Source organism: Mya arenaria, chromosome 10 (genome assembly GCF_026914265.1).
Source record: "Mya arenaria isolate MELC-2E11 chromosome 10, ASM2691426v1".
NCBI lineage: Eukaryota > Metazoa > Mollusca > Bivalvia > Myida > Myidae > Mya > Mya arenaria.
Window position 1 is genome coordinate 21100215 of NC_069131.1, and position 27636 is coordinate 21127850.

Genomic DNA, 27636 nt, shown 5'->3' on the forward strand with positions numbered 1-27636 from the left:
ATTTGAGAAATGATACATATCTTTATCATGATCATTAATAGAATACATATTGAGACAATACATACTTTTTACATCTTTTTATAATGCAATCATCAACAGGAATCATGTAGTCTTATTTAACTTTTAGTGACAAAGAGATCAAAAACATTTGTAAAGTAGATGTTCTTCAACATAATTATAGAATTAGATAATATAAATTCATTGAATATTCAAAGACACATATTCCTGTTCTTTGAAAGAAATGACATAACCACGACAAAAAAACAGTACTTGACAGGTATCTCATTAGTTCTTGTTGTTCAAAGACAGATATCCAACTGACTTTGGTTGTTCATTGACAGATATCCAACTGACTTTGGTTGTTCATTGACATAATTATATCCAACTGACTTTGGTTGTTCATTGTTAGATATCCCATTATCTTTGGTTGTTCATTGACAGATATCCCATTAACTTTGGTTGTTCATTGTTAGATATCCCATTATCTTTGGTTGTTCATTGACAGATATCCCATTAACTTTGGTTGTTCATTGTTAGATATCCCATTATCTTTGGTTGTTCATTGTTAGATATCCCATTAACTTTGGTTGTTCATTGACTTATATCCAACTGACTTTGGTTGTTCATCATTAGATATCCCATTGACTTTGGTTGTTCATTGACAGATATCCCATTACCTTTGGTTGTTCATTGACAGATATCCCATAACCTTTGGTTGTTCATTGACAGATATCCCATCGAGTTAGGTTATTCATTGACAGATATCCCATCGAGTTAGGTTGTTCATTGACAGATATCCCATCGAGTTAGGTTATTCATTGACAGATATCCCATCGAGTTAGGTTGTTCATTGACAGATATCCCATTAACTTTGGTTGTTCATTGTTAGATATCCCATTAACTTTGGTTGTTCATTGTTAGGTATCCCATTAACTTTGGTTGTTCATTGACAGATATCCCATTAACTTTGGTTGTTCATTATTAGATATCCCATTAACTTTGGTTGTTCATTGACAGATATCCCATTAACTTTGGTTGTTCATTGACAGATATCCCATTAACTTTGGTTGTTCATTATTAGATATCCCATTGTTCATTGTTAGGTATAGCCATTTTTTATGTTCAATGACAGATAACACATTACTTTATGTTGTTTAATGACAGAAAATACATAACGTTCAGTGATTCACTGACATATATCCCATTATATTTGGTTGTTCATTATCCAAAATTTCCATTCTGTTTCGTTGTTCATTGATAGATATCCCATTCCCTTTGGTTGTTTAATGATTTAAATAATATTACCTTTGATTGTTAGTGAACTATGAGGGTAATATCATTTATATCCAGGGATAATTCTAGTAAGCGATTTCCGCGATATCTCGTTTGTGACCCGGAATAATTTTGTTTACGCGGGTTACCACTGCATTTTAAATGTGTCTACAATATCGGAAGCGTCAAAATGTCTAATCAGAAAACGTTGTTTGGATTCCTTGAAAAAAGCCTCTGGACCAAAATAAAATACCAGGTTCAGATGAAAACAACAATGGAAAGCCTTCATCTCCCAAAAAAGTCAATGCACCTTTCAGCAAAAATGGCTTAATCCTATTTTTTTGCTCAAATATAAGGAGTATGAATGTTCATGCTGTCTGAACTGTTAACAAGTGTTTCCTTCTAGTCAAACAAGTGTATATATTATATCTATATACCTATTAATTGTAAATTTGTAAATACAATGTATACTGATATTCATGAAACAAGTTACTGTTATGCATTGTTTTATCACTGCGTTATCCATGTATTATAAAAAAATCTCACTGAAATTAAAATTCTCTCACCAATTTTGGACAAATGGGAGCAATTCTCTCATTGAAAATCTGACATAGAATTATCCCTGATTTATATCAATAATCAAGCAAAAGGAACTGGATATCTGTCATTGGTTAACTATTTCACTGTCAGTATCTTTTGACAAACCACATATCTATTAAAGGGACTAGACACCGGATGATACAGTTGCAAGGAAAAAAGAAAATTGTCAAAAACTTACATAAAACTGTTATTGTTGTGTACAATGCATTGAATCATACTGAGTGATGAATCACCTTGCTAACGACACATGTATCTTTGGCAGTTTTTGTCTATTTTTTGAATTAGAAATTTACAGGGTTTTTCTACCACGCAACACCCAGTCAATTTATACACAATACAAACTGGGAAACCATTATCCACACTTTAAGCAGGATAACTCAGTTGAGAAGGCAAGAAAATATAATTTTAATCATTTAAATGATGTTATATCGGCCTCATACTAGCTTGTATTGACAAATCTAGCTTGGTCTTGTGGAAATAATGTATTTGCTGATTTTGGAACCATCTGGTGTCTTGCCCCTTTAAAATATTTATCACATTTCCATTTAAAATGTTCATCATATTTCTTTGAATGTTCATATATATAGGAAAATAAAATTGTTCATTGATAAAATTTCCATTCCTTTTTTCTCCACATGAATCACATAACCATGCTGTACCATTATATTTCAATTTTCACTGACAAAATTCACATTGTTCATCTATTTAACATCACATTTTTTACATTGTTTCAGTATAAAAAGAAAATGCTTGTTGACAAAAATCCCATTACTTTTCATCTTATTGACTAACAGAAATGTTACATGTGTTTCGCATGTGTAAGCATATGTGACTGTAAGTGGACCTTCTGGTTAAACCCCCGTTTACACACTTCACACTTGAATGGTCTCTCTCCCGTGTGTATTCGCAGATGCATGTTTAAGTTATACTGGAATTGAAACCATTTCCCGCAGAAATGACAGGTAACTCCTTTTATCTCTGAAAAAAAAAGGAAAACAAGTTTGAAACACCAACTATTCTGCGCTACATAAACATTTTGATAATACAAAAACTGTTCACAAAGGACATTTGGTTCCACACAATCATTCTGATATTGCCAAAACTGTTCACAAAAGAAATTTGGTTCAAAATGAACATTCTCATATTGCCAAGACTGTTCATAAAAGAAATTTGGTTCCACACAAAAACATTTTGATAACATCAGTACTGTTCACACAATGATTAGGTTCAAAATGAACATTCTGATATTACCATAACTACCGGTATTAATAAATCAATTCTATATGCATTCTGATAATACCAAAACTGTTCACACACAAATTCAGCTCTACATGCATTTTGAAAACTGTTCACACGCAAACTGTTCATGGTACAAGTCAGTTCCACATGAGCATTCTAATAATAAAGCGCTCTAAGAATACCGTGACTGTTCACAAAGTAATTCAGTTCCAAATGAATTTTTTGATAATAATGCAACTGTTCGCAAAATAATTATATATAATTCTACAGCATAAGGCATTTATACTGCAACTGATGGTAGTTCATTTATTTTTTACTCTCACAAAATAAAATACTGTACCATTCCAGTATTTTTGCAAAAGGTATGATTTCATCTTATATTTTACGGTAATTGTAATATTTTACGGTAATTCTAAAAAAGCAGCAAGATTTTGTAAGCAGCATTGTTTAATTTTATTTAACATTCAACAAATAATATATAAACTTCTATACTGAAAGTTATAATATACAGATGTTACAGTGCAAATAATATTTTTCAAGCGTGATAAATCATGTTTGCAGTATGTGAACTTGTAATTTTAATTTCTAAATGACTATTTTGTTTCATTAATTCCAATTGCAAAAACTCTACTTATAACCCTGGAAAAATTAACATACAAGCCACCACCCATAAGCCAATAAGTCTAGAATCAGAAAGAAGAATGAAACACATTTCTAGATTTCTCTACATCGAGTTTACATTGGTGGCAAAATGTGGATGGCTTTATGCGAGTTCATATTCGCTTTCTGCGTGAACGCTTTTCCACAAAAATCACATTGGTATGGCTTCTCCCCTGTGTGACATCTCATATGGCGATGTAGGAGTGACTGAGCCCGAAACTCTTTCCCACACAACTCACAATAGTGATTACCTCCCTTTGTGGATCTTCGGTATTCTGTAAGACAAGGGGGAAAAGTCATCGAAATGCCATCAATTGATATTCACAAAATGATACCGTTTATGTCTTTACAGTCAAACGATTATTAACTGGCCACCTTTGGGAAAAGGTCGACTTGGCTGCTTAAGACAGGTGGCCACTTAATACAGGTGGGAAACTGCCACTTAATCTTTGTTTTAACAGAGGTGACAAATGACTGGCACTTCAATTAAAATGTTTTCTTATCATCTTAACCACCTTTCCCGCACCACTATCATTTCAAATGTATAGACATAAAAACTCATACAGAGGGGGTCTTTGTCTGGGTACAAAAATGTTCTCGTTATCCAACATATGCTTAACCTAAATCTAACTCAATCTTAAGAATGAGTTGAAAGTATTACTCTGTACAACAGTCAACATTTTAGGTAACAGTGCACCTGCTGGTGTAGTTCATATAAACCAATACCATATCGTCAGTAGAAGGTTACATAACACTATATTATTAAAACAATATTTATTGAATCATATAAAATAAGTCAATAAATGGAGGTGATACAAGTTGTCAATGGCAACAATATGCAATAATCTGACATATGCTTTATTCACATTATTAAAAGCAACAGGCAATGCCATGATATTACTTATTTACATGGCTTGCATATAATGCACAACTTTGTGGGAATTCAGGTTTCCTTTCTGAGTAAATGCTCGGCCACAAATGTCACACTTGAATGGCTTATCCCCTGTGTGTATTCTCCGGTGTCTGTCAAGCCAGGCAGGAACGCGAAACTCTTTTCCACAATATTCACACACATGTTTACCTCCCCTTATTGATTGCAGCCCTTTGCCTGAAAATCAATTTGGAACTTGTCATCAGGTAAAGAAAATATTTTCAGTTTGATTTTTTTGCTAATTTGCTAATTTATAAAATTTATCAATTAACCAAACAATAAACATTTATAATTACCATTGTAAGGCAATGACAGAATAGTGGTTCATGAACTTTTTATCAAGTGAAACTCAAAGCAAAACTAAACAAGAGGCCCAAAAGGGCCTATGCTCTACTGGCATGGCTCTTGTGGTCATTTTCAATCCAGATCATGTACGTTTGAGTAATAGGCAACAAATATATAGTTCACTTTTAGTGTTTGGGTTAGCTGAAAATGCTGCACGTTCAACATCTGAGGACAGGAAGTGTTGTAAGCAGATTAGTTGCATGAACTATTTTAATATTTGCCAAGTAAAGGTATTCTGAGGGTAAGAAATATTTGCATTTAAAACTGTACTCGTCAAAATTTCATTTGATCTCAGGGGCATAATTTGAACAAACCTTCACAAGCAATTGCAATTTACATGTACACTTGGCTAAAAATAGACTTCGCTCATGTAGTCTTGGCTAAAAATAGACTTAGCTTAAAATAGCATTTTTCATACTTTCAAGACCCATAATCCAGGCATGCATGGGCAAATCTGGCTGGATTTCGAAAGGAACTGAGCTCTAATGGATTTCTAGATACTGTACAAGTTTCATCGAGATACAATCAAAACTGAAGACTGTATCGTGTTCACAACCAATTGTTTACACAATAGCTTTTTTTTATACTATCAAGGGCCATAATCTAGGCATGCATGGGCGGATCTGGCTGGTTTTCGAAAGGAACCGAGCTCTAATGGATATCTAGATACTGTACAAGTTTCATGGAGATACAATCAAAACTGAAGACTGTATCATGTTCACAAGCAATTGCAAAAGCCTTTGGCCAGTAGAGCTAAAAATCAATGTAAAATTAAAACAATGCCTGAGCATATTAAAGACTACCCTTTTCTCATGCTTCAATAATTTTTCCTACATATAAAACTCCAACTTATGTTTCATTAAATACAATTAAACACATCCAACATCTATAAATATGAAATCAATATTAAAGAACATGATAATTATCCAAATAGAACATTTCCTAATTAACATGGAACCACTTTTTTATATAGTAAATTAAGTTCATCCAGGATATAATGATGAAACTGTATTTTGTTGGAAAGTTAAAATACATATAAATTAAACAACTTTTTTAAGTATTAATCAATGAGTAAAATACCATAAATATGGAACCACATTTTTAAGTGCCTGTGGTGAACACATACATCTCATTACTGTATATCAGCTGCAAATCTGTTCTTGATTTTTCTAGATGGATGGTCTCTTTTCTTCCCTGCATTCCAAATGTAGCCAAAATCGAATAAAGCTTTTTAGCAAAATGGGGCATAATCTAACACATCTTTTTATTATATTTATACAAGCATTTACAAAAAGTAAGCGAGTCCCATTCAAATATTGGACAAAGCTGTCTGAGAAAATTGCTTCTCACAATCATATAAAAATTGAACAAAAATATTTACAAAAACAAAATAATGTTATCTTCAATACACACAATATTATGCACATAAATAATTAATCCTAATTTTGCTATCACTGAAAGTAAATAAAATAGCCAGGCCAGGGCGGCTTCCTTGGCAGGTTATAAAAAGATAATCGCTGGCCTCCTTAAAAGGTTATACACAACTAATCAACAGTTACTCCACCAGCGAAAGCTAAGTCAGATGTCACATGACAATTCGTTTCAGGTATGAATAGATTTCCTCACTGGTAGCATTACTTGGAGAATACAAAACATCCTCACACAAAGTTCATGTACATGTATATATATGTAAGACAAAAATAAGTTTTATTTGCAAACACTTCAATCTTAAGCGAGCAACATATGAAACATATATGATATATATTTCTGGTGCTGGTTACTCAGATTTGTTTATATATATTCACATATCAGCACCAGAGGGCATAAAATATATACAAAGTGACATGTCATATAGATTCAGATTTTCAATATGTACATGTTTGTACCGGAGCATATATACATGTCGTGAAAATTCAGATTGTCCGTATATATATATATACATGTCTTACCCAGAGGGCATAATATATATACACAATGTGACATGTCATGTAGATTTAGCTTGTCGGCATGAACCTCTATTATATATCATATGTGCATAAAGCCATACCAGTATACAACAATCAACTAACACACACACAGGCACTACCTGGCTTCTAACTTATGAAAATAACTAACCATTGCACAGAAGGCACAATTCATGTCTGACTTTGAACCAAATGGCTGAATGTGCCATTTTCGTTTTGATTTTTCTTGGTTGCCATTGATCAAACATATATAATAATACACATACATGTAAAAACACTTTTATGCTGTTGTGTAGTCCTAAAACACAAACTGCACATTCAGCATTATTAAAACATTGCAACATGCTCATTGACCTATGAATGGCTTTATTAAGTCAATGAAACTATGGGGTAGGAAACAACGAACGCAGCATAAATCAATAGTGAAAAATGCAGGACCTATTTTGTTTTATCATGATTTGCATACAGACACACATGTATGCAAGATTTTATATGTCTTTTGATTGCTTCCCTAATTAAATATGTAGAAAACATATATGTAAACGCATGCATGTAACCATAACTGGTTAATCTGGTCTATCTGTTTAACATACAATGTACGATTCAGCTGAACTCACCACACAAGAAACAACAATGCTTTAGACAGAAATAAGTATAGTTTGTGTTTGCCGTGTCATTTCTGTTTACCAAAAATCATGATAGTGTTAATAATATGTTCATGTAAAAGCTTAAGAGTACAGTACATTAAATTGAGAATAATGAATTTAGTTAAGTAGGGATATGTATCAAAATGTTTAAAAACACCAAAGGCTGTCGACATAATAGAGTTTAAATAATATTAAACTGAGTCCACATACTTGTTAAAGCTACATCATTTACTTAGCTTTGTATAGATTTTGTTAAAGTATTGCACAAATAGGAATCCGAGATTTCAACCATGAATATAAAATGAATACAAATGACCTGAATCAGCTCAAAATTACAGCTATATCAAAGTATGTACATGTACATGTATGGAGAAGTAGTTAACATCCATGGCTGAATTGTATTTTTGTACACAAACTTTAATCAAATAGAATTGAACACCACAATAATATCCATTGCTGTAAATAGCCAAATAATTAGAAAGAATTTAAATGCTGGCTTGTAATAATACTGCTTCTCAGTGGTCCAGCTAGGGCCAAATAGCAGAGGGGAGAGCATGCTGCCCTTTTCCGCCCCCTCCCCCCCACCCAAGCTGCTTTTTTACATGGACGCCCAACTGTGATGTTTTGTTGCAATTGCATACAACCTGGTTTCTCTTACTATATTTGATATTTATTTGACATATTGTCAAGTCAATTTTCAGAAATCAGTATAATCTGTATAAATATTTTAAATACATGTATACTAATGTACAGATAATTTTGACACTAACGTAAAGATAGCAGCTGAGTTATTCATAACAAACTATAAGTTTTGCAAGAAGTTTACTTTTACAACATATGCACAACATTAATTGATTATTGACCCCATTAAGGCTCATTCAATAAGCATCACAAGTCCCCTATCTGACCTACCTCACTGCTGTTTTCAAATCCTGGCTGGAGCACTCTTATTTTCAAGCATGAATAAGGTTTGTTTCAACAAGCCAAAGTCAGCCATATTGGAAAGAACTTATTTATTTTAAAAGAACAATTTGAATTGGTCAATATTTGGCTATACATGTAGGTCATTTTGGATGGAGGCCAGTTTGTATACATTGAGAAAAACTGAATTTTATATAGCAGTCCATAGAGATTGAGTTGACTCAGGCAATTAAAAAAAATGCAAATAACAATAAGACTTGACTCAATAATTTTCCTTCCAAGAATTGTAGGATTTTAAGTAAATAAATAATTATCCATGAACTGTTCAAGCTATTGTGTTTTACAACTGAGTCCTTGTCCTATTGTTACTTACATGACCAACTTTATTCTTGTGAGAGACTTGAAAGAAACATCAGGGTGTATAAAACACTAATCCCGTATCTTTATGTGTGTTTGCTACCAATACTATAATTACTTTCTCATTCTTGTCACTTCATACCAAAGTGCCTAACTGCCTTTGCATGTAGGGGTTCTCTAAAAACACAGTCAGATTTCATATTTTGGAAGTTCTGGACCAAAAAATAGATCTATACCAGTCAGTATATTCAATTACACTCCATCAGTGAAATTATTCCAAAAGCTGGACATTTGATACCCTCTGCTACATTGTTTAATGTTATTCGTTTAAACACTTGAACAAGGATACCATGTTTATACAGCCTGATCTATTCAAATGCCCAAAAGAACCAAAGAAGGTCAAGAGCAACTAAACTAGACATGTCCACTTACTGTATCCCTGTTGCCCGGCCAAGCTGTCTCCTGGGGAACTGGTTCCGGCCCCGGGGTCAAAGTTCATGCCCATTGCTGCGTTAGGGTCCCAATCCTGCTGGCTAGGGATCACAGGCTGACCAGGCTCAACTCCAGTAATTTCAAGCCCGTCATCTGATCCAGCACCTGTCTCAAGTTTTACACTCACATTAGGGCCCCCACTGCCCTGAGATGTGTCCCCTTGACTAGTATCCATTCCGGACATAAAGTTTGAGAACTCTGCACCGAGCTCTAACCCTTCCTGATAATCATTACCCTGGCCAGCCTGCATTTCTGATGCTCTAGAATTGTCATCATCATTTCCTGCATTTTGAGTTGGATTAGAAGAACTCTCACCGAAAGTCTGGTTCGCAGCCTCTTCTGGCTCACTCTTTACCATAACACTGTCAGTTTTTGCCACAGGTGATCCAGTACTTGTTGCTGACGGTCTTCTACCCCTAGGAACACTATATGGTTCATGTCTTGAGCGGGTGAGCCCCACTGGTACTGCCCCACCCCTGGACCTAGGAGACATGAATCTATGGGCTCGCTGCTGGTACCCCATTCCTGGAGCCATGGGTGTGAAGTTTGGGGCAGCAGCTTGGTGCTGCTGCAATCGTAACATTGCTTCTTCAGCATCTTTCTTCTCTTTCTCTTCCTGTTTTTTTTTGTGGTGGGCTGAAATAGTCAGTATTACATAATTCTTATGCTACTTAATACATACCGATACCTGTTCTCAAATTCTTACTGGTACAGTGCTTCTGAGCTTGCATTATTTAACAAACCCTTAGCGTATGATCAAACCCTTGTAAAATTATATTTTGCTGAATGTTCCAAGGCAGTACCCCATAATCCTTGATAAACATCCCTTATTTTATAAATTCTTTGTTTTGTTTGTGGATATGTGGGGTATGGTTCAGTTTTTCTGGCATTAGACCTGGACCTGTGTCATTGAACAAGTTTTGTGTTTATGTTTAAGCTTTTGACAACTGGACTTTTTCTGCATTTGTTCAGATAAATTCATAAGGTTTTAAATAGCTTGGATATTGTTTTTCAATTCCATGGTTTGTTGGATTATTTAAATTTTACCACTGACACAAAGGCAATGACAAAATATTGATAATTCACTTGAAAATACGGACCATACTTTAACAATTACAGCTGTAACACTTACTTTTGAGGCAGTATCCCAGGAACTGTGACTTGACATCCTCATGGTCTTCAAGGAAGCCTTTAGCTGAGTCAGAGCCAAGGTGACTCAGGGTGCCATCAGCCACACTGGCTGTCAGAATGATGGACTCTTCATTTGTGGTTACTGCTAGTTGCTCAATCTGAAAGTAAATATTGATGATGATTATAACAAGAGCCATTGTAAGACAGCGCGCTCGACTTCGCCGCTTTGACTAAGAAGTGAATACAATAACAATGTAATATTACCAAGTTTGGTCTCTTTATGTCAAACCTATCTAAAATTATTCGATACATAAGGTGACTTTGATGCTGCCCTCACACCAGCCCGCCTGAATGACGCAAGTCATTCAAATAACTTGATTTCCCATTATGAAAATGTGGTTAAGAATATACAAATATGCCTTTCAAAAGAAATAAAAAAGGGCCATAATTTGTATTTAGGGTTAAAATGGAGTTATGTTTCTTGTTGTTAGATGGTCGTAAATGATTTTGAATGAACGGTATAGAAGTATTTTTATTAAAATTCCAACTTGCCCTTAACTTTTACTTGCCTAAAACTTTAGCCTAAGTCAATCAGGGGCCATTACTTGTATTAAGGATATGGAGTTATGTAACCTCATTGGGTAACGATCCTGAACAATTGTGTGAAGTATTAAGTCAATTGAATGAAGGGTATAGAAGTAATTAATAAATATCCCAACCTGCTCTAAAACTTTAACCTAAGTTCCATAGTCAATCAGGGGCCAAAATTTGTATAAAAGATAATATGGAGTTATCTAACCTCATTATGTGATGGCTCTGAACAACTGTGTGAAGTATTAAGTCAACTGAATGAATGGTATTGGAGTTTTAAGTGAAAATCCTAACTTGCCCTAAAACTTTAACCGGACGCCAACGCCGGGGCGAGTAGTATAGCCCACCTATTCTTCGAATAGTCGAGCTAAAAACGAAACATGGGAAACATCCATATCAAGGAACAGTGTACTAGGAATTTAATACTGTCAGAGCACAGGTGACTCCGGCTGCCATCAGCCACACTCACTGTTATAATGATCAATACAAGGATTCATCTTTAAATATAATGGCATCATCATGGATTGAAAATATACTGCTTTCCATTAACAAGAGGAAATTTGTAAGAAATTGGGAATTTAAACTTGATTGATTAATCAGTGTCAGGCTAAGCTTCACCCTCAAGTCAAAATGGAGAAACAAATAGTACACATTAAACTGTGATTTCACCCTTTTAATCATCCATCATTTTTTTCGTAAATAGCTGATGACATTATTTCAGTCAAAACCACATGCCTGTGGAGTAATCCAATTCTGAAATATCTAATTATGGTAAGAACAGCTTTGTACTGTATGATTCCAAAAAATAAGTACAAGACCACCATTGCCATTTGGGTCTGTTACACTAAGACGTAAGTAGGCCTGGAAGAGATTTTACCAGCACGGCGCCTTCAGATTTGTTCAATTTGCAACAGCTGTAACAGGGATAACCCTGAAACATTCAAGACTCATTCTGGGTTCAGGGGCTGACCTCTGATCAAAAGGCCCTTTTAAGCTTTAAATTAATTTCAAATCACATCTTTGTATTTTGAATGCCAATGTCCAGCAAAAAAACAACAGCGCTCTATAACTAAAAAGCTCTCATTCCAGAATTCAGGATTAATTCTTTGAATTGTAATCAACACAAATGGTTGGCAACAACTAAAAATCAGAAAATCAGATTTATTTAATCTTCAGTTGAAAATACACCATGGTTAAGGTGTTTTGCCAGGTAGGGTCGGGTTGCCCTGAACCCAGTTTTTTTTTAAGCCTAACTATATTATTCCTGCTCAAGTGCTGTGATTACAGCAATCATAAAGGAAAATTCAGTCCTCACCAGTTGCTGTATCTGCGCCTTCAGCACGGCTTTCAAGATGACCCTGTACCCCGGCACCTCTTTTATCACGTCCATGTCAGGGGTAGCCATGTTTGCATATAGGTGTCACTTGTTTCTTACACTGCACGGCTCTATAAATAGACAAATAATGCAATAAGCAAATTATTCATGTCACTGTAAGGCAATTGTTTAAAGGTTTTAAATACAAGACATTTTTGATACAAAACATATCTTTATATACACAATTTGGAATTTTGTAAACAGTTATGCATCAGTCAATTGTAACCACGACCCCCCCAGGTCCGGGGGTATACCAGGGATAGCCGGGGAAACGGGCCGTGTTTTTACCTTTCAGATGGCCCCGCAGTGCCAGGTGCATGCGGTGGTTTTGTCTTCGCTTTAAATATAGCGGGGAATGGGCCTTACCTAGGGTCCCTAGGGTGCGGGGGCATTTTGCCATCTGTTCGTCCCCGCTCTGCGGGGATTTTAGCCTGGGTTGGCTGGACCGAAAGTCATAGTCCCCGCTATTCCCCGGACCTGGGGGGGGGGGGGGCGTGTTTACAATTTACTGGTGCATTACATTCAAGCAATATTTGTTTACATTTAAAAAATTTATGTTCATGTTCTGTAGGTCTGGCGCTTTTGAACAAAGTTCTCTCTTGTGTGGACTGGTTTGACAGTAAGTCTAAAGTTTAATATAAAATGCTGAAGAGGCCTAATGTCAACAGTATTTTATTTCGTCAGAAAGACCTTATCAAGAATGTCTTTTTACTATCAATTTGTATTCATGTGTATTGGCTACAAGGTATTTAATTTCCTATTAATATTTGAATAATATGATTTCCAGGCTTGCTCAAATTTTGGGTTTTATTTAGCAGGGCTTGTTCAAAAATGTAATGCCCAGACTATGCGAATGTCCGTCGGACAGTCGGACATGTCCGGTATATTTCCATTTTGACCGGCGAAACTTTTGTTTTGGTCGGTCACAATGTCCGGTGAAAAATTACAGTCAGCACCGTTTAATTTTCGGAAAATTTACTTTCAGTTTCTAAATAAATGTTCAGAGTTATTTTTAACTATTATATCATGATTATTCAGTGTGTTAATCCGTGTATCACTATTTGTAAACCCCGTTTCGACATGTTTCCGTAAAAGCCGATAAAACGCGTAAGGTTCCGATTTCAGCTCGTACTCTAATACTTTTATTTTACGGAAATGTTCGGAAATTACAAAATTCCGTATGTATTTATTTTCGGCGAAGTGGTTCCCGGCAATCGTTTTAATTTAGATATGATGATTAATATACCGAGCTGACTTTCTTTCCGCTCTGTTTAACTTTGCCAATAACAAGAAATCTACTTTCGTTTTTGCATAAATGTTGTGCCTGAGTTTGACTTGTAGTACAATTCGTTACATTTTATAACCGTGCTGTATCTTTAATTTAAAGATGAATTAAAAGAGTAAGATCTAGCTGTTCCATGGGTAGACGAACCAGATATGAGTTGTTGTTTTTTGGGAGGCAAGGGAAGAAAAAAAATATGACATAAGATCCGAATATTGATTTTTTACATGATATTTAGCTTTTTTGTAATTTATTATAGAACTGTAAGACAAGTCTAACCAAAAAGATCTAAACCTGTTATAATGGGGATTTACAAAACTTATTTAAAAAAGAGGCTTAAAATCAAGGTTTAAGCTGATGTAACCGAATACTGTTTGTAACATTGCGACAGGTAAAAATTTGTTGCGACAGGTAAACTTAAGGTGTTTACCTGTCGCAATGTCCTGTGAAGAAGAAAAAGTTTTCGCGTTGTCTGAATGCCAAGCAGAAGTGTTTGAATTCAGGCTTGTTCATCCAAAAGATTTATTTCCATGACTGTGTCTAGGGTATAACTGGGGGAACTAATACTAGCAACAGGGATTTTTCACCCAAAATTGTGAAGAGGCCTAGCCTTTTCAATTTGGGAAATTTAAACGCATGAAATACTGCAAATTGTGAAATTTAAATGCGTCAACATCTCAAAAATGGGAAATTCCACATATGAGGCTTGAAGATACCTTTTAAACACGGGTCAAGGTATCCATATGAAACTTGGAACTCATGTTACAAAAAACAGGCTCATATCTTACATGTGAGTCTACTTCTAGCTGAAAAAGAATAAATTGCTCAAACAAGATAATTTTTATTTTAAATTTTTGAAGTAAGATCTTCCTTTTTGGAAAAAATATCTGGGAATTGTGAAAAAAATATCTGGAAATTGGGAAAAACTACTATTTTTCCCAATTGTGAATTAGCCTTATTTCGGCCCCTAGCAAAGAAGGTGAAAAAGCCCTGAGTAACAGTCAGATTTCTCTTGTGTGTACTACTTTGCCTGGGATTTCAGTTTAGACAAGCCCATTGAACTGATGTCTATGATTTGGAACAATTTTCATACATTGGTTTCTGCTTATTTTCGTGGGTAACCAGTCTAATTTAAAAGCAATAAAAATTTTAAAAAAAAGATTAAACACAAGAAATTACAGCAAATAAGAAACCGTAAACGGAAATAGACTAAACTGGTGTCCACATTAATATTGCCACTGCAGCCGAAAACCCATACCATACACGTCCCTTCAAACACAGTTTCTAATGGCAAAGAGTTACTAGTGAAGTGTACACTAAGATCAAAGGTGTTTTTGTTGTTTAGATGAACCTTTCTTATTTCACATAATTTAGGACAGAACAAGGAAATTTAAGGACTGTTTTCAAAGCACTTTCCAAGCAGTTTTCAAGGCAAAATATTAATTGACTACATTTAAGTTTTTTGCAAGTATAAGGACTTTTCATCCAGCAGCCTTAAATTCAAGCACTTTTGAGTCTGTGTGAACATTGGATGTAAGCCTCTTTTATTAAATGTATAGACATACAGTACACTCAACGAGTAAGAGTCACTTTCCCCGCTCACTCGATTTTATGATCCCGCGGCAGAACTCCGTGTCTAATCAGATAAGCAAGAAATCATTCTTGTTCAGAAGTTATTTGTTTTTATGCTTATGTACAGTGTTAATCGTACAAGATTCTTACCAGTGTTTTAATTGTATTTGTGTACGTAAGCGCCAATTGAATATTGTCTTGACTTTAGTAAACATTGAATCATTGACGTATTGCCACTAATTGTATTGCATTATAAAACAGCCGACATGTTACACGCTTCTGAACCATGACCTCTGACGTCAAACGCGTGATCAATACAATACTGAATATACTATTTATTATTGGTGGTTAAAAATAGCTATGACATATTAGGGAATTTTCCTCAGAAAACGAGGCAAAAAGGGTTTCAACCATGCACTCTGAACTTTGTACGCGTGTTTGACCTCCTGATTTTACAAAAATGTGTTATTAGTAACCTAGCCTTTTACGGGTGGAATGTGTTTATCAATGCATTCAGTCATTAGTAAATAACACGTTCATGAGATGCATGTGCAAATGGTGAACTGCATTCTTGTGCTAATGCACCAGTCAATTGTAACCACGGCCCCCAGATCGGGGGTATACCGGGGATAGCCGGGGAAATGGGCCGTGTATTTACCTTCCAGGTGGCCCTGCAGTGCCAGGTGAATGCGGTGGTTTTGTGTTCGCAAGAATATAGCGGGGAATGGGCCTAACCTAAGAGGTCCCTTGGGTGCGGGGGCACTTGGAGGGGATTTTACCATCTGTTCGTCCCCGCAGGTGGGAGAATTTACCTGGGGTTGGCTGGACCAAAGACAGAGTCCCCGCTATTCCCCGGACCTGGGGGGGGGGGGGGGGGGGGGGGGCGTGGTAACAATTGACTGGTGCATAAGTAAACTTCATGCAAAACAGGCAGAGGAAAGAGTATTATAGCAATTTACTAGAGCCGTCACAATCAGTTGATTTTGTTAATAAAAAAATACTTAAACGTAGATTCTTATCAAGTGTCCACAGAGTTTCGTGGAGTTTACCCCTTTGAGGAACGCAGCATTAGTAATTCTTCAGTTGACTGATCAACCTACGAGGGCCTAAAATTCAAACTCTGAGGAACGCGGACAGTTGATAAATTCATTGTGTTGGCCGCGATAGCGAAAATCCGCCGAGAGTAATGGAAAGATGGTTTAACTTGTTAAGTGTACTGTAACATCTAAAAAAACATTTTTCATATAAACAGAATAAAAACAACCGGGCATTTTTTCATCTTAAAACAGTCCTGGTACTAGATTTCAGCATGAAGCAAGGGAAAAAGCATTTCTTTGAGGTGTTCAGCTCATCAGTTGATATTGCTTTAGTTGACCTGGTATCTTCGTATCATATGCATATGATACACAATTTCAGTCAACTGGTACAGGAAATGTCAGTAAACTAGCAAAAGGCTTCCTCACTAAAATATTTCCTGAGCTTTCTGAATAAAATTGTGTATTATAGGACGACTCATGACAGAAACATTACAATGTGTATATCTATATTATATGTATAACACAAACACAATCAGTGGTCTGTAACCTTCAACATAATGCATTTCATGGCAGGGTGTAACCTTCATTTTAAACAAAACATTACGATAATTAAGTTCATGTTACAGCAAGAAGAGCAATGTTAACACATTTAAAGAGTGTATTTGATAAATGGCATTTAGAATATAGCAGTACCTTATTTATTTATACAGTAAGTAAATCAAAGAAATACAGTCTTTTGTGTCATAACTTTTGCCGCATTGTCGCCATTTTTCCCTTCAAATACTACGCCGTATAGAACAATCATAAGAATAGATTAAACAAATCGGCCCTTCTGAAATGGGATCGCACATTTTTGTAAGGTGTAGACTTGTACGACATATATTTATATATATATATATATATATATATATATATATATATAATTTTATATATGTAAGGTGTAGACTTGTACGACATATATATATATATATATATATATATATATATATATATATATATATATATATATATATATATATATATATACGTATTGTATTAAGTAATATTTACAAGAATTACTTTTGAATAAACTTAAACAAAGTGTGTGTTCCTATAAGTTATATTTGAAACCTGCGTAACAATAAATGTTCTAAGTTTTTATGAATTGGAGAAGCTACGTTCCGCGACCATTGCTCGTTTCATGGTTGCTGCGCCCCGCGCACAATTTAGTGTTCAAAAAATAATGTAAATATAATTGTATATTGTCTGTTTAAAGAAATTGCACGTCATCACATTGCAGCACGAACTACAATGAAAATACCAACGCAATAAAATACACTTAGTGTTGGTGTTCCAAGGCGGTATCTAACAATCCTTGATTGCACGAAGTTTTGCCATGAACTTGTAAAAGTGACACTGTTATTCATAATCAATACATACACATTAATAACAAACATAAATTTTGAGTGATAAATCTAGAACTTCTTACTAAATGACGCATTTATGGAAAATTTGAATTACTGATAACAAGATTGTAAGCGTGAAGTTAAAAGCTGAAAAACCAAAAATGGGCGAATGTTAAAAGATTTACAGTGATCTTCTATCGTCTCATAAGGTAGTAATGCCGCGTTTTTTGCACATTTCTTTCAAATTTAACTCGGTATCGATCCTTCATAAGAACCATTGTTTTCGACAATAATTCATCCTTTCTGGTATATTTAAACAATTATATTAATTGTGGTAAATCTTATTTGGTATAAATAGTGCATCTTTAATGTTAGGGTTCTATGATAATGTATATGTTAGATTAATTTGTTCATCTACAGAAATAGAACGGGCTAGCTTTCCTCGGCGAGAGACAATTGAGGTAGGCTAACCCGTTCTTTTTTCTGTAGATCGTCAAATTCAGACTCTGACCTATGTGGTGTTTATAAGTTCGTTCCTCAGAATAGATAAACGTAATTAATAAAAAGAAAATTTGAAAAATCATCGACCTTCATTTGCACACGCAAAAAATGCATCACGAAATCGGCAAGTGTTGTTAAATTGACAATGTACTGATGTATTCTATGTTCATCCTTCTAATCGATCCATTACATTTAATATGTAGGCGTTCATACTTCAAGTGATACAGTAATACTAATCGAAACTGAAGAAATGTACAGCGCTTCTTAATAAGGAAACACTTTCGTGTATAAATTGATAACGTTTGGCGCTTCAGTTTACATCGTGGGAACCATGGCTTGGTGTGTATCTACGTCGTTAATCATACTTGTGGCTGTTTTTTCGGCATATGTAACGGCGCAAGGTAATATGTTTCATTTAAACCGTATGGTATGTTATTCTTTCACGGCCATAATGGCTCGAGTTTTGGGCAGATATAATTATGAGATACCGGTATACGCTCTATTACTTCATGCAACATTAACTCCGGCTGCTAAGGACATGGGTTAAGATTATTGAATGCCATAATTGCACTCGGAACTCCTCGGCCATTTTCTCGAAAACAACCTCGGATGCAATCGTAACAACACGGCCATCTCCGGCAAGCTTCGAGATATCTGTTTGATACTAGCCGATGAGTTTCGATTGCCTGATTATTGATTCAGCTGTAGCAGTAATTTATTATTCATTAAACGAATATCCTTCATTTAAAATAATTGGAACACCTCGGCCATTTTCCATCCAAAACAACCTCGGATGTTCATGTATGCCGGTACATCAGTATAATTAGTTTACAAATTTTCAATAATAGTCTCAATTAAGTGTAGTGTTTTAATGTTTATTTTATATAACTAAGTTCAAATTCATTGGCAATGAAGTGTATTATTGCATAATTAATTAAGCTTCCAACGAGTATGTCCGTAGGTTTAACATCTTCATTGAAATCACTACGCGATCTACTTGCATGGTAGTTAAATGTCAAGAAAGCGGACATAGTAAACTGTCCATATATACGCTCGAGGTTGTTTATCTAATGACCGAGATATTCCGAGTGTATTTATAAGTCATTCTGATTCCATTGCCTGGCAGCAGATCGATGTACCCATGCATGCTCCAACCCCACTCGCCAGTTGTTGCGCTAGACAATTGAGTAGTCATACTGTATTGATCATTCCATTTCTATAACAGATTCCTGTGCCGGACGATGTGGAGACGTTCTCAACAATGCCTTTTCTTGCCAGTGTAACAGTCAGTGTACCACATATGGCGACTGTTGTACAGACTTCAGCGTGTTCTGCCTGGAAGGTGGGATATAGACACAACAGCACATCGTTGCTTTTAGCATCGACATGGTGTACAATATAACATCATATATTGATTGTTATCTGGCATTTATGCATCACCAGAATCTCGATGGCACACGTGCATCCTAGTTCATTTGTATCACAAATATTACTTTTTCTGACATATCGTCAAATTCGTACAGCATTGCTAATGTGCTTCACGGTGTACTAACTAAAGATTATGTTATGGTATGTGTTCTTAGCCTAAATTGAACTTTATTTAAACTTTCTCAATACAACAACCGTTCTTTTCCCACAAAACAAAGGTTGGTGTCATGAATTTGAACTTGTTAAAGATATGGGTCTTCACTACATGAAGTTTAAAGATAAGCTCGTATTATTTGTATTATCAACCAAACTCTTGAGGCGTAACATACTGTTGAGTAAAGAAACAGCCCGTATGGCTGTCTGACAAGGGCGATGGTGCCAATACCTTGCGAATGCAGCACATCCATTGTTTAACATGTAAACATGCATGTTTAAAGATATTCGTTTAAGCGGCGTGAATCTGCGGACTATATCATGTTCTGTCAGTGTAACCTCCTTGCACAATGTGATTTAGTCAGCTGTCAGAGTCGGTGCGGTCAGATAGCATATTTCGCGATGCTTATTGTAATAGCCAGCTGCCAGAGTCTGTACGTGTGGCCAGATAGCATATTTCGCGATGCTTATTGTAAAGGCCAGCTGTCAGAGTCTGTATGTGTGGCAAGATAGCATGTTTCGCGATGCTTATTGTAATTGCAGCTGTCAGAGTCGGTGCGGCCAGATAGCATATTTCGCGATGCGTATTGTAATAGCCAGCTGCCAGAGTCGGTGCGGCCAGATAGCATATTTCGCGATGCGTATTGTAATAGCCAGCTGTCAGAGTCGGTGCGGCCAGATAGCATATTTCGCGATGCGTATTGTAATAGCCAGCTGTCAGAGTCGGTGCGGCCAGATAGCATATTTCGCGATGCGTATTGTAATAGCCAGCTGTCAGAGTCGGTGCGGCCAGATAGCATATTTCGCGATGCGTATTGTAATAGCCAGCTGTCAGAGTCGGTGCGGCCAGACAGCATATTTCGCGATGCTGATTGTAATAACCAGCTGTCAAAGTCGGTACGGCCAAACAGCATATTTCGCGATGCTTACTAAAAACAGTCCCTTGAACGACTAATTTAGTTAGATATCAGATTCGGTGCGACCAGATAGCATATTTCGCTATGCGTAATCAATGCAGTATACCCATTAAATGACTGTTTTAGCTAACTGTCAGAGTCTGTGCGTGTGTGCACTCCATATTTCGCGATGACATACCTTATATGACTGATTCATGTAACCTATTCATATGTATGACTGTTTCAGCCAACTGCCAAGGTAGATGCGACCAGTCTGCTGACATGAACATGCCATGCCAGTGTAACCCTTCGTGCACAACATACAACGACTGTTGTAGTGATTACCAGTCGACTTGTGTGAACGGAGGAGGTGGTGGAAGTATGAATTTTGCACATAAAAATTAAAAATGCATGTTTAGTTTCATGTCAGCGACTTCTTTGAACCACAAAAAACACTCAAATTAACCACTAATGTACATAACGATATTTGTTTATAAATCGCATTGTTTTTCATTGTTGCCAGTGTAAACAGATACATATTCTTACAGTTATATGTGCCATGTACTTTTGAGAAGAAACTTTGCCTCAATAACAATCTTTAGAGTATGCAGTTATTTTATATGTACCGGTAACCATTCTAAGGAACAATGCATAAAATGAGTGTGAATGTTCTTTCACACACGTAAACTTTCAGTTTATTTCTTACGTTTTCTTCACAAGGTAAGTGTTTAAAATAACATCTAACCTATGCATCTGTGTTTTATATCACTGTTTGATGACCAAAATGTAAATGTGTTACAATTGACTGGTGTCTATGGATAACTTTTGAGGTTGAAAGTAAAATGAATACTTATCAATAACGTATTTATATTTCAACTTTCCTTAAACAAAATTGAGAAGGAACCGTTTTGATCTTCTCCGCGAATAGATAAAACACCGATATAAAATTGATCGCTTCCTTTTCATTGTGACTGGTCGCCGGTCAGACGCAGTGGTTATTTCCTTTTCTGAATGGAAAACTGTGTCTTTGAAAATCTATACATATTCACGCCTATATACCTGCCGTTAGTTTTAAAGATACTAACCACAATGTTCATGTATATAGCGCTTAGCAAAACTCCGTGTTTACAATTGTACTGTTTAAAGGCCCACTGCTACTTAAATTAGTAAAGAAGGAATATTATTATGCATAATATTCTTAATGCAAAACTCTCTGCCTTGGATACAACATTTGAACTTCGGTATCATATCATACCTTAATTATTGAAATAATTATTAATCACCCGACACATTCGCAGCGGGCCCGGCCCCTGGAGACCACCTCAGCGCTATCATAGATGACATCTGGGCGAGCGACACCAACAGAATGAACGTCGGCTCTGATATTGTCATCGATCTCAACGGAAACACCAAGTATGGAAACGTACATTTTAAACTATTAATTAGAAAGTAGGCCTAAAACAATCAACTTCTTTATCGGGTTATCCTACCCTACCTACGACATAGGCGACGACCTTGCCTTTTTATATAGCCCGTTGGTTATTTGTTTTTAATATTTATTTTTAATTAGATTTAGTGTGTATTTTATTATGTTGTTTAAAAACCTTTAAAGCTTCATACTGAATACTACTTTAACGCCATTACTTATTATTAAATGACAATCAAGTTTTACTAAAAGCCTAAAACAACATAATGATAAATTAAGTATAATAAAAGCCCACCCACCATACCTGTTGTTAACAAGATGTTATTACCCTACTACCTCTTAATTAGTGTAACGCGGGGGTATTTTTTTTTTTTTTTTTTTTTTTTGGGGGGGGGGAGTTGACGTTGTCTTGAAATGTATTTTACACCTCCGATGGTCTCTGTTATTCAAATATATATCTGGTATATTCAAGCGAATCATAAACATCGTATAGATTTTAAGCATACATGTTTTTTTGTAGCTTTGGGCCATTATGGCATTCCTCTACAGGAGCCAGTATGAAAATACTGAATAAAGCCAATATGACAATATTTATTTTGTTTTTTTTTGTGTTTAAAAAGTAAATATATATATACGTATTAGTACGGTTGGCACATGCGAGTGGTATCTGGGTAGAATTGGAAGATCAGGGTGTTACGCGGGTCTTTGGAATTTTAGAACCGAATGCTCGTAAATATGCTCAAGGGGACATGTTGTATAAGATGACGTTTTAATACTTGGGTAACAGTATACTTTAATTATTTTCCTTCCTAATGCACAGATTGTTTTCCTCCGTCAACGAAGCCTACTTTACACGTCCCACGTACGCCGCCTTCATCAACCTCCTAGACAACTACGTGAGGACAATCGGTCAGGCAGAGTCCCAGTCCGCCGCCGAGACGACGGAGATAACCGCGTTTGTTGACCTTCTGTTGGCAACTGAGGCTGTAGACCTCGCTAAAAACTACCTTATTTCACAAGGTATGTTGCTTTTATAAGATAAACACATACAATGGGGTAGTATTCAATATTCAACTTAAGTTAATCTTATGGTCATACATAATTGACTTCATTCACTCTTTTGGTCAGTAATTTATTACAAGTAATCCGATTAGCTATATCGTTCTTAGATCCAAGTAAGACCAATATTGAATACCATCCCAGGTGGGGCTTGAGTTTGTTTATACTCGCAATCCGTCGATTACCCCGATAAGAGTTTTAGTAATTTATTATTTTTTGGGATTATTGTACACCTATACAGTATTACCATCATATCGTATAGCAATGTAATTATATGATATTATATCAAAACTCCTTCAGCGACATGCTAATGGACGCTGACGCTATCGGCCTGGCTAAAGCACCTTACAATTATATAACCTCTTCTGCGTTTCACCTTTCTGCCATTAATCCGGGGTATTCATGGTATTAAGCTTTTCGTTGATTCGGTGTTCTTTTTAAGTGAGACATGTATTGAACCCATCGAACTACAATGATAACAAAAGCCAAAAAAACAACCAGACGTATATGTGTGTTTAGTTTTAAGGCACGGAGAGCGTTTCTGTTTAGAATCACAAAAACCGTCAACAATTGAATCAGTAGTTCGCGCACAAATACTTAAAGGCATAGTTTAAGAAATGTTTGGCATGACAATCCCCTGCTGTGCATCTCCTGCTAATTGCACTGATGTCACAGTAGGGGGCCAATTTCATGTTTATTTGTTTATGGGACCAGGGCCATTTAGGGTCCATTTCTATAATAAAACCTCAAAAACTGCACAGCAGGATATTCAGATCGGAGATCTGATAAGACAATAAGGCAAATAGATTAAGATCAATACACAGATGTTGCGTACAATACACGCTTTTTGTTTATTTGTTGTTGTTGTTTTTATTTGTTTGTTGTTTTTTTGTGTTTTTTTTGTTGTTGTTTTTTGTTTGTTTGTTTATTTGTTTGTTTGTTTGTTGTTGTTGTTTTTTTTTTTTTTTTTTTTTTGGGGGGGGGGGGCAGAATAAGCTAGGCCTCCAATTAATAGATTTCTTACAAAACTAATTCCACCATTTGCAGGCAAAGTGACGAACGCCAACTTTCGCAGCATTTTCTCAGAACTCTGGTTTAATTTCTACGGCCGCTCTTCCGGCAGCTCCGTCCAGGACAGTTCTGGCTTCGAACATGTCATGGTAGGAGAAATAAAGGTGAGAGCTCCGCTCAGGACAGTTTTGGTTTCGAACATTTTATTGGGGAATTAAAGGTGAGAGCTCCGCTCAGGACAGTTCTGGTTTCGAACATTTTATTGGGGAATTAAAGGTGAGAGCTCCGCTCAGTACAGTTCTGGTTTCGAACATTTTATTGGGGAATTAAAGGTGAGAGCTCCTCCTAGACAGTTCTGGTTTCGAACATGTTATTGGGGAATTAAAGGTGAGAGCTCCTCCTAGACAGTTCTGGTTTCGATGTCAAAGGTGTGAGCTCCTCCTAGACAGTTCTGGTTTCGATGTCAAAGGTGTGAGCAATCAATGCGTTTTACATATCTTGCTGTCGTATGTACCAATTACATAGACTATTTTACTCACTGCACTCCGTTCCAGATTGTCAAAAGTATTCATTGTTCGCCTTGAATCCATCTTGCTTGAAGTGTTGCATATGACTTGCACATCTTATTGGCCGAGATGATACCCAGTCTGTCAAATTCTGCCGAAAGAGTGGCGGCAAGGACTCAAGTAATGTATAGCAGTACTCTTATATTTTAATTAAACTTTGATTATTATAAAAATGATAAAAATATTATTTTTTAATTAGGGCAGCGCAGTGTCTGGGTTCCACAGCTGGATCCAGTTTTACCTGCAGGAGAAGGCTAATAACCTTGACTACACGTCCATGGTTACACAAACAGAGGTGGGAAAATTAGTGGAAATGGTTTTAATATTTTATGTAAAATGTTTATGATAGAATTGGAAATCCAGCTATGATTGGTCAACTGAAAATACACATTTCTTTATTACTACATAAAAAAAATTATTACAAGATGTTTGGCTATTCAAATACTCGACTATATATGTATGTATTTTAGTATAATAGCTCATTTTTACACAATATGTCAGTTTTTAAGTCATTTATGTATCCAAACATTGTGTCTTTTGTATCTCAGTGTACTCTGACAGAATAAAGGTGGGGTTTGTTGCTTAATAAAAAATTGAAAAATATCTTTATTGGGAGAAGACTAACTTCTAGCTTGTCATCAGACTTATCTTTATTTACAGCCAAACGTTAAAGGAGCAGCATTCTTGTGGTACGGTGCATCAAAGGGTAAAGGGTCCTTTTTCTTGGGGACAAGCCCAGAGTTTGATCTTTCTGTGTACACTGTATGCGCTCTAATGTACCCGGACAGCCGGTGTAACTTCGTATTGCAGGTCAGTTTTATTTCAAAATAGTTTCTATGGTGATTACTAAATGACGTATAAAAATTCTTTCCAGACCGCAATGCTGTTTGGTTAACTTTAAGAATGAAACTGACACCGAGTTATACTCTCGGGTAACAATGTTATAATATTCAGGGGCGTTAGTTTGGTTAAAACCGATTTATATCTAGGATCGGGCATGCGCCCTGGATCACAAATATACAACTAGATTGATGGAGGCGCATTTTGGCGCATATTTCCTTCCGGTTAATATATTTAAAAGGGCACTGATTTCTTGATATTCTAATATAGAAATATAAAATGTATATTTCTCGGATGTTTATGTCCTCTTTTCTTCGGAAGTTTGATAAAATACATGTAGATGAAACTTCTTGTGATTATACTGTTTGTTTGTTTATTTGAGTTTATCAAGGTCTTCCCGCACCCATTGGCTGCATTATGGCTTGACCCCGCCGTGACGCCATCACGACTTAAATTGTGTTTAAATGCCATAAGTGACATGAGATAGAAGTGACAGCAATTCGCAGTCAAATCCAGACATTGGAAGACTTGAAGAAACAGAGTGAGATACAAGAAGTCCGGGTGCGATACCCTAGCTCTTTGCGAAGAGACCTGTTGGTTCTTTAACGTGCTCGGTGTACGTAAAGCACCGATACACGGGCTACAACTTTCCTGGGTTGAACCAGTACTGAGTGCACCACTTTCCTAAGCACTACCTTTTAAATGCCAAGCGCCAGGCAAGGGAGCTACTTGTACCAGCTTTTAACGTCTTTCGGTATGACGCGGCCCGGGATCGAACCCACGACCGACCGCTCCGTAGGCGGACGCTTAACCATGACGTGATTATACTATAAAATGCAATGCATTTATACGTACACATGCATTAAATGTTCAATTTCAGGGCACCAGCCTGTCAATACAAACATGGGACATAGCTCACAAAGCCGGATACCAAATAGGATCCGCCTATCCTGCCATTTAAGCCAATCAGATGTAAGCAGCAGGAACAACCTGTCATCATTGGATAGTTACTGCTTGTAGTAGCTGATTAAAATTGAAAATTATGTTATGTTAGATTATCTACGTTGCGACATTTAACCTATTTTCTGTTTACCCCCAAGTCCCTCAGGTCCGGGGGTATACCGGGGATAGCCGGGGAAATGGGCCATGTTTTTACCTTTCAGGTGGCACCGCAGTGCCGTGTGAATGCGTTGGTTTTGTCTTCGCTTTAAATATAGTGGGGAATGGGCCTTACTTAGGGTCACTTGGGTGCGTGGGCATTTGGCGGGGATTTAACCTTCTGTTCGTCTCCGCAGGGCGGGGATTTTAGCCAGGGTTGGCTAGACCGAAAGTCATAGTCCCCGCTATTCCCCGGACCTTGGGGCCGTTGTAACAATTGACTGGTGCATAATGTTGGCTCTCTGACCAGGCTAACTAGAATGTATTTAATTTTTTCTTAAATAAATGAATGTCATTTGGGGAAAAAACTTGAAAACATTGAGCGCTGCAAAATCTTTTAACCCCCGTAGTTCATTTGTTATAATGCTATAATCCCGAACACTATAAAAAGAGCGAAATTGAACGCTTATCTGTGTGGCGCTTGTTATTTTGGCATTGTATCTCTGTAACATTAAAGTCCTTTGCAGTTATCAAAACCATTGAATTGCAGTAAAAGGACGAGTTTCCGTGCTTTATCCTTCTGTGACCCGTTTTTATGAATATCCGAAAGATAAAATTAGACCTTTAAAGGCTTTCTTAGTTTAAAGAATGTTTGGCGTGACACTCCCCTGCTGTGCATCTCCTGCTATTTGCACTAATGTCACACTAGGGGCCAATTGCCTGTTTATTTTTTTCATTCGCTCAGGGCCATTTAGGGTCAATTTCTATAATAAAACCTCCAGAACTGCACATCAGGATATTCTGATCAGAGATCCGATAAGACAATTAGGCAATAAGATTAAGATCAATACACAGAG

General features: G+C 36.3%; 2 protein-coding genes across 27 annotated transcripts in view; one reads left to right on the forward strand and one right to left on the reverse strand.

The window, feature by feature from the left end:
• The window catches only part of LOC128206483 (zinc finger protein 768-like), an 81830-nt gene extending 64633 nt beyond the window's left edge, over positions 1-17197 (reverse strand). For 23 of the 26 annotated variants that reach the window (XR_008256484.1, XM_052908984.1, XM_052908979.1 and 20 more), the window contains exons 1-4: positions 17110-17197; positions 12466-12596; positions 10561-10717; positions 9369-10064 (exon numbers count right to left, since the gene is read on the reverse strand). Coding sequence is in view for 25 of the 26 variants with exons in the window: in XM_052908984.1 (XP_052764944.1) it covers positions 9369-10064; positions 10561-10717; positions 12466-12555 (943 nt within the window). In the remaining variant the exon portion in view is untranslated. Of the gene's footprint in view, positions 1-51; positions 2851-3850; positions 4047-4680; positions 4880-9368; positions 10065-10560; positions 10718-12465; positions 12597-17109 lie in introns of those variants that run through there. The other 3 variants (XM_052908969.1, XM_052908972.1, XM_052908989.1) reach the window with 3 other exon arrangements.
• A 739-nt stretch (positions 17198-17936) lies between these two features.
• Positions 17937-26724, forward strand: LOC128206487 (uridylate-specific endoribonuclease-like). Its single transcript, XM_052908994.1, has 11 exons — positions 17937-18010; positions 18222-18262; positions 18617-18703; positions 19528-19644; positions 21027-21158; positions 22078-22192; positions 23026-23225; positions 24312-24439; positions 25041-25136; positions 25502-25651; positions 26562-26724. Exons 3-11 carry the CDS (start codon positions 18634-18636, stop codon positions 26640-26642), a joined length of 1089 nt encoding a protein of 362 aa, XP_052764954.1. The 5' UTR covers positions 17937-18010; positions 18222-18262; positions 18617-18633; the 3' UTR covers positions 26643-26724.
• Positions 26725-27636: the final 912 nt, after the last annotated feature.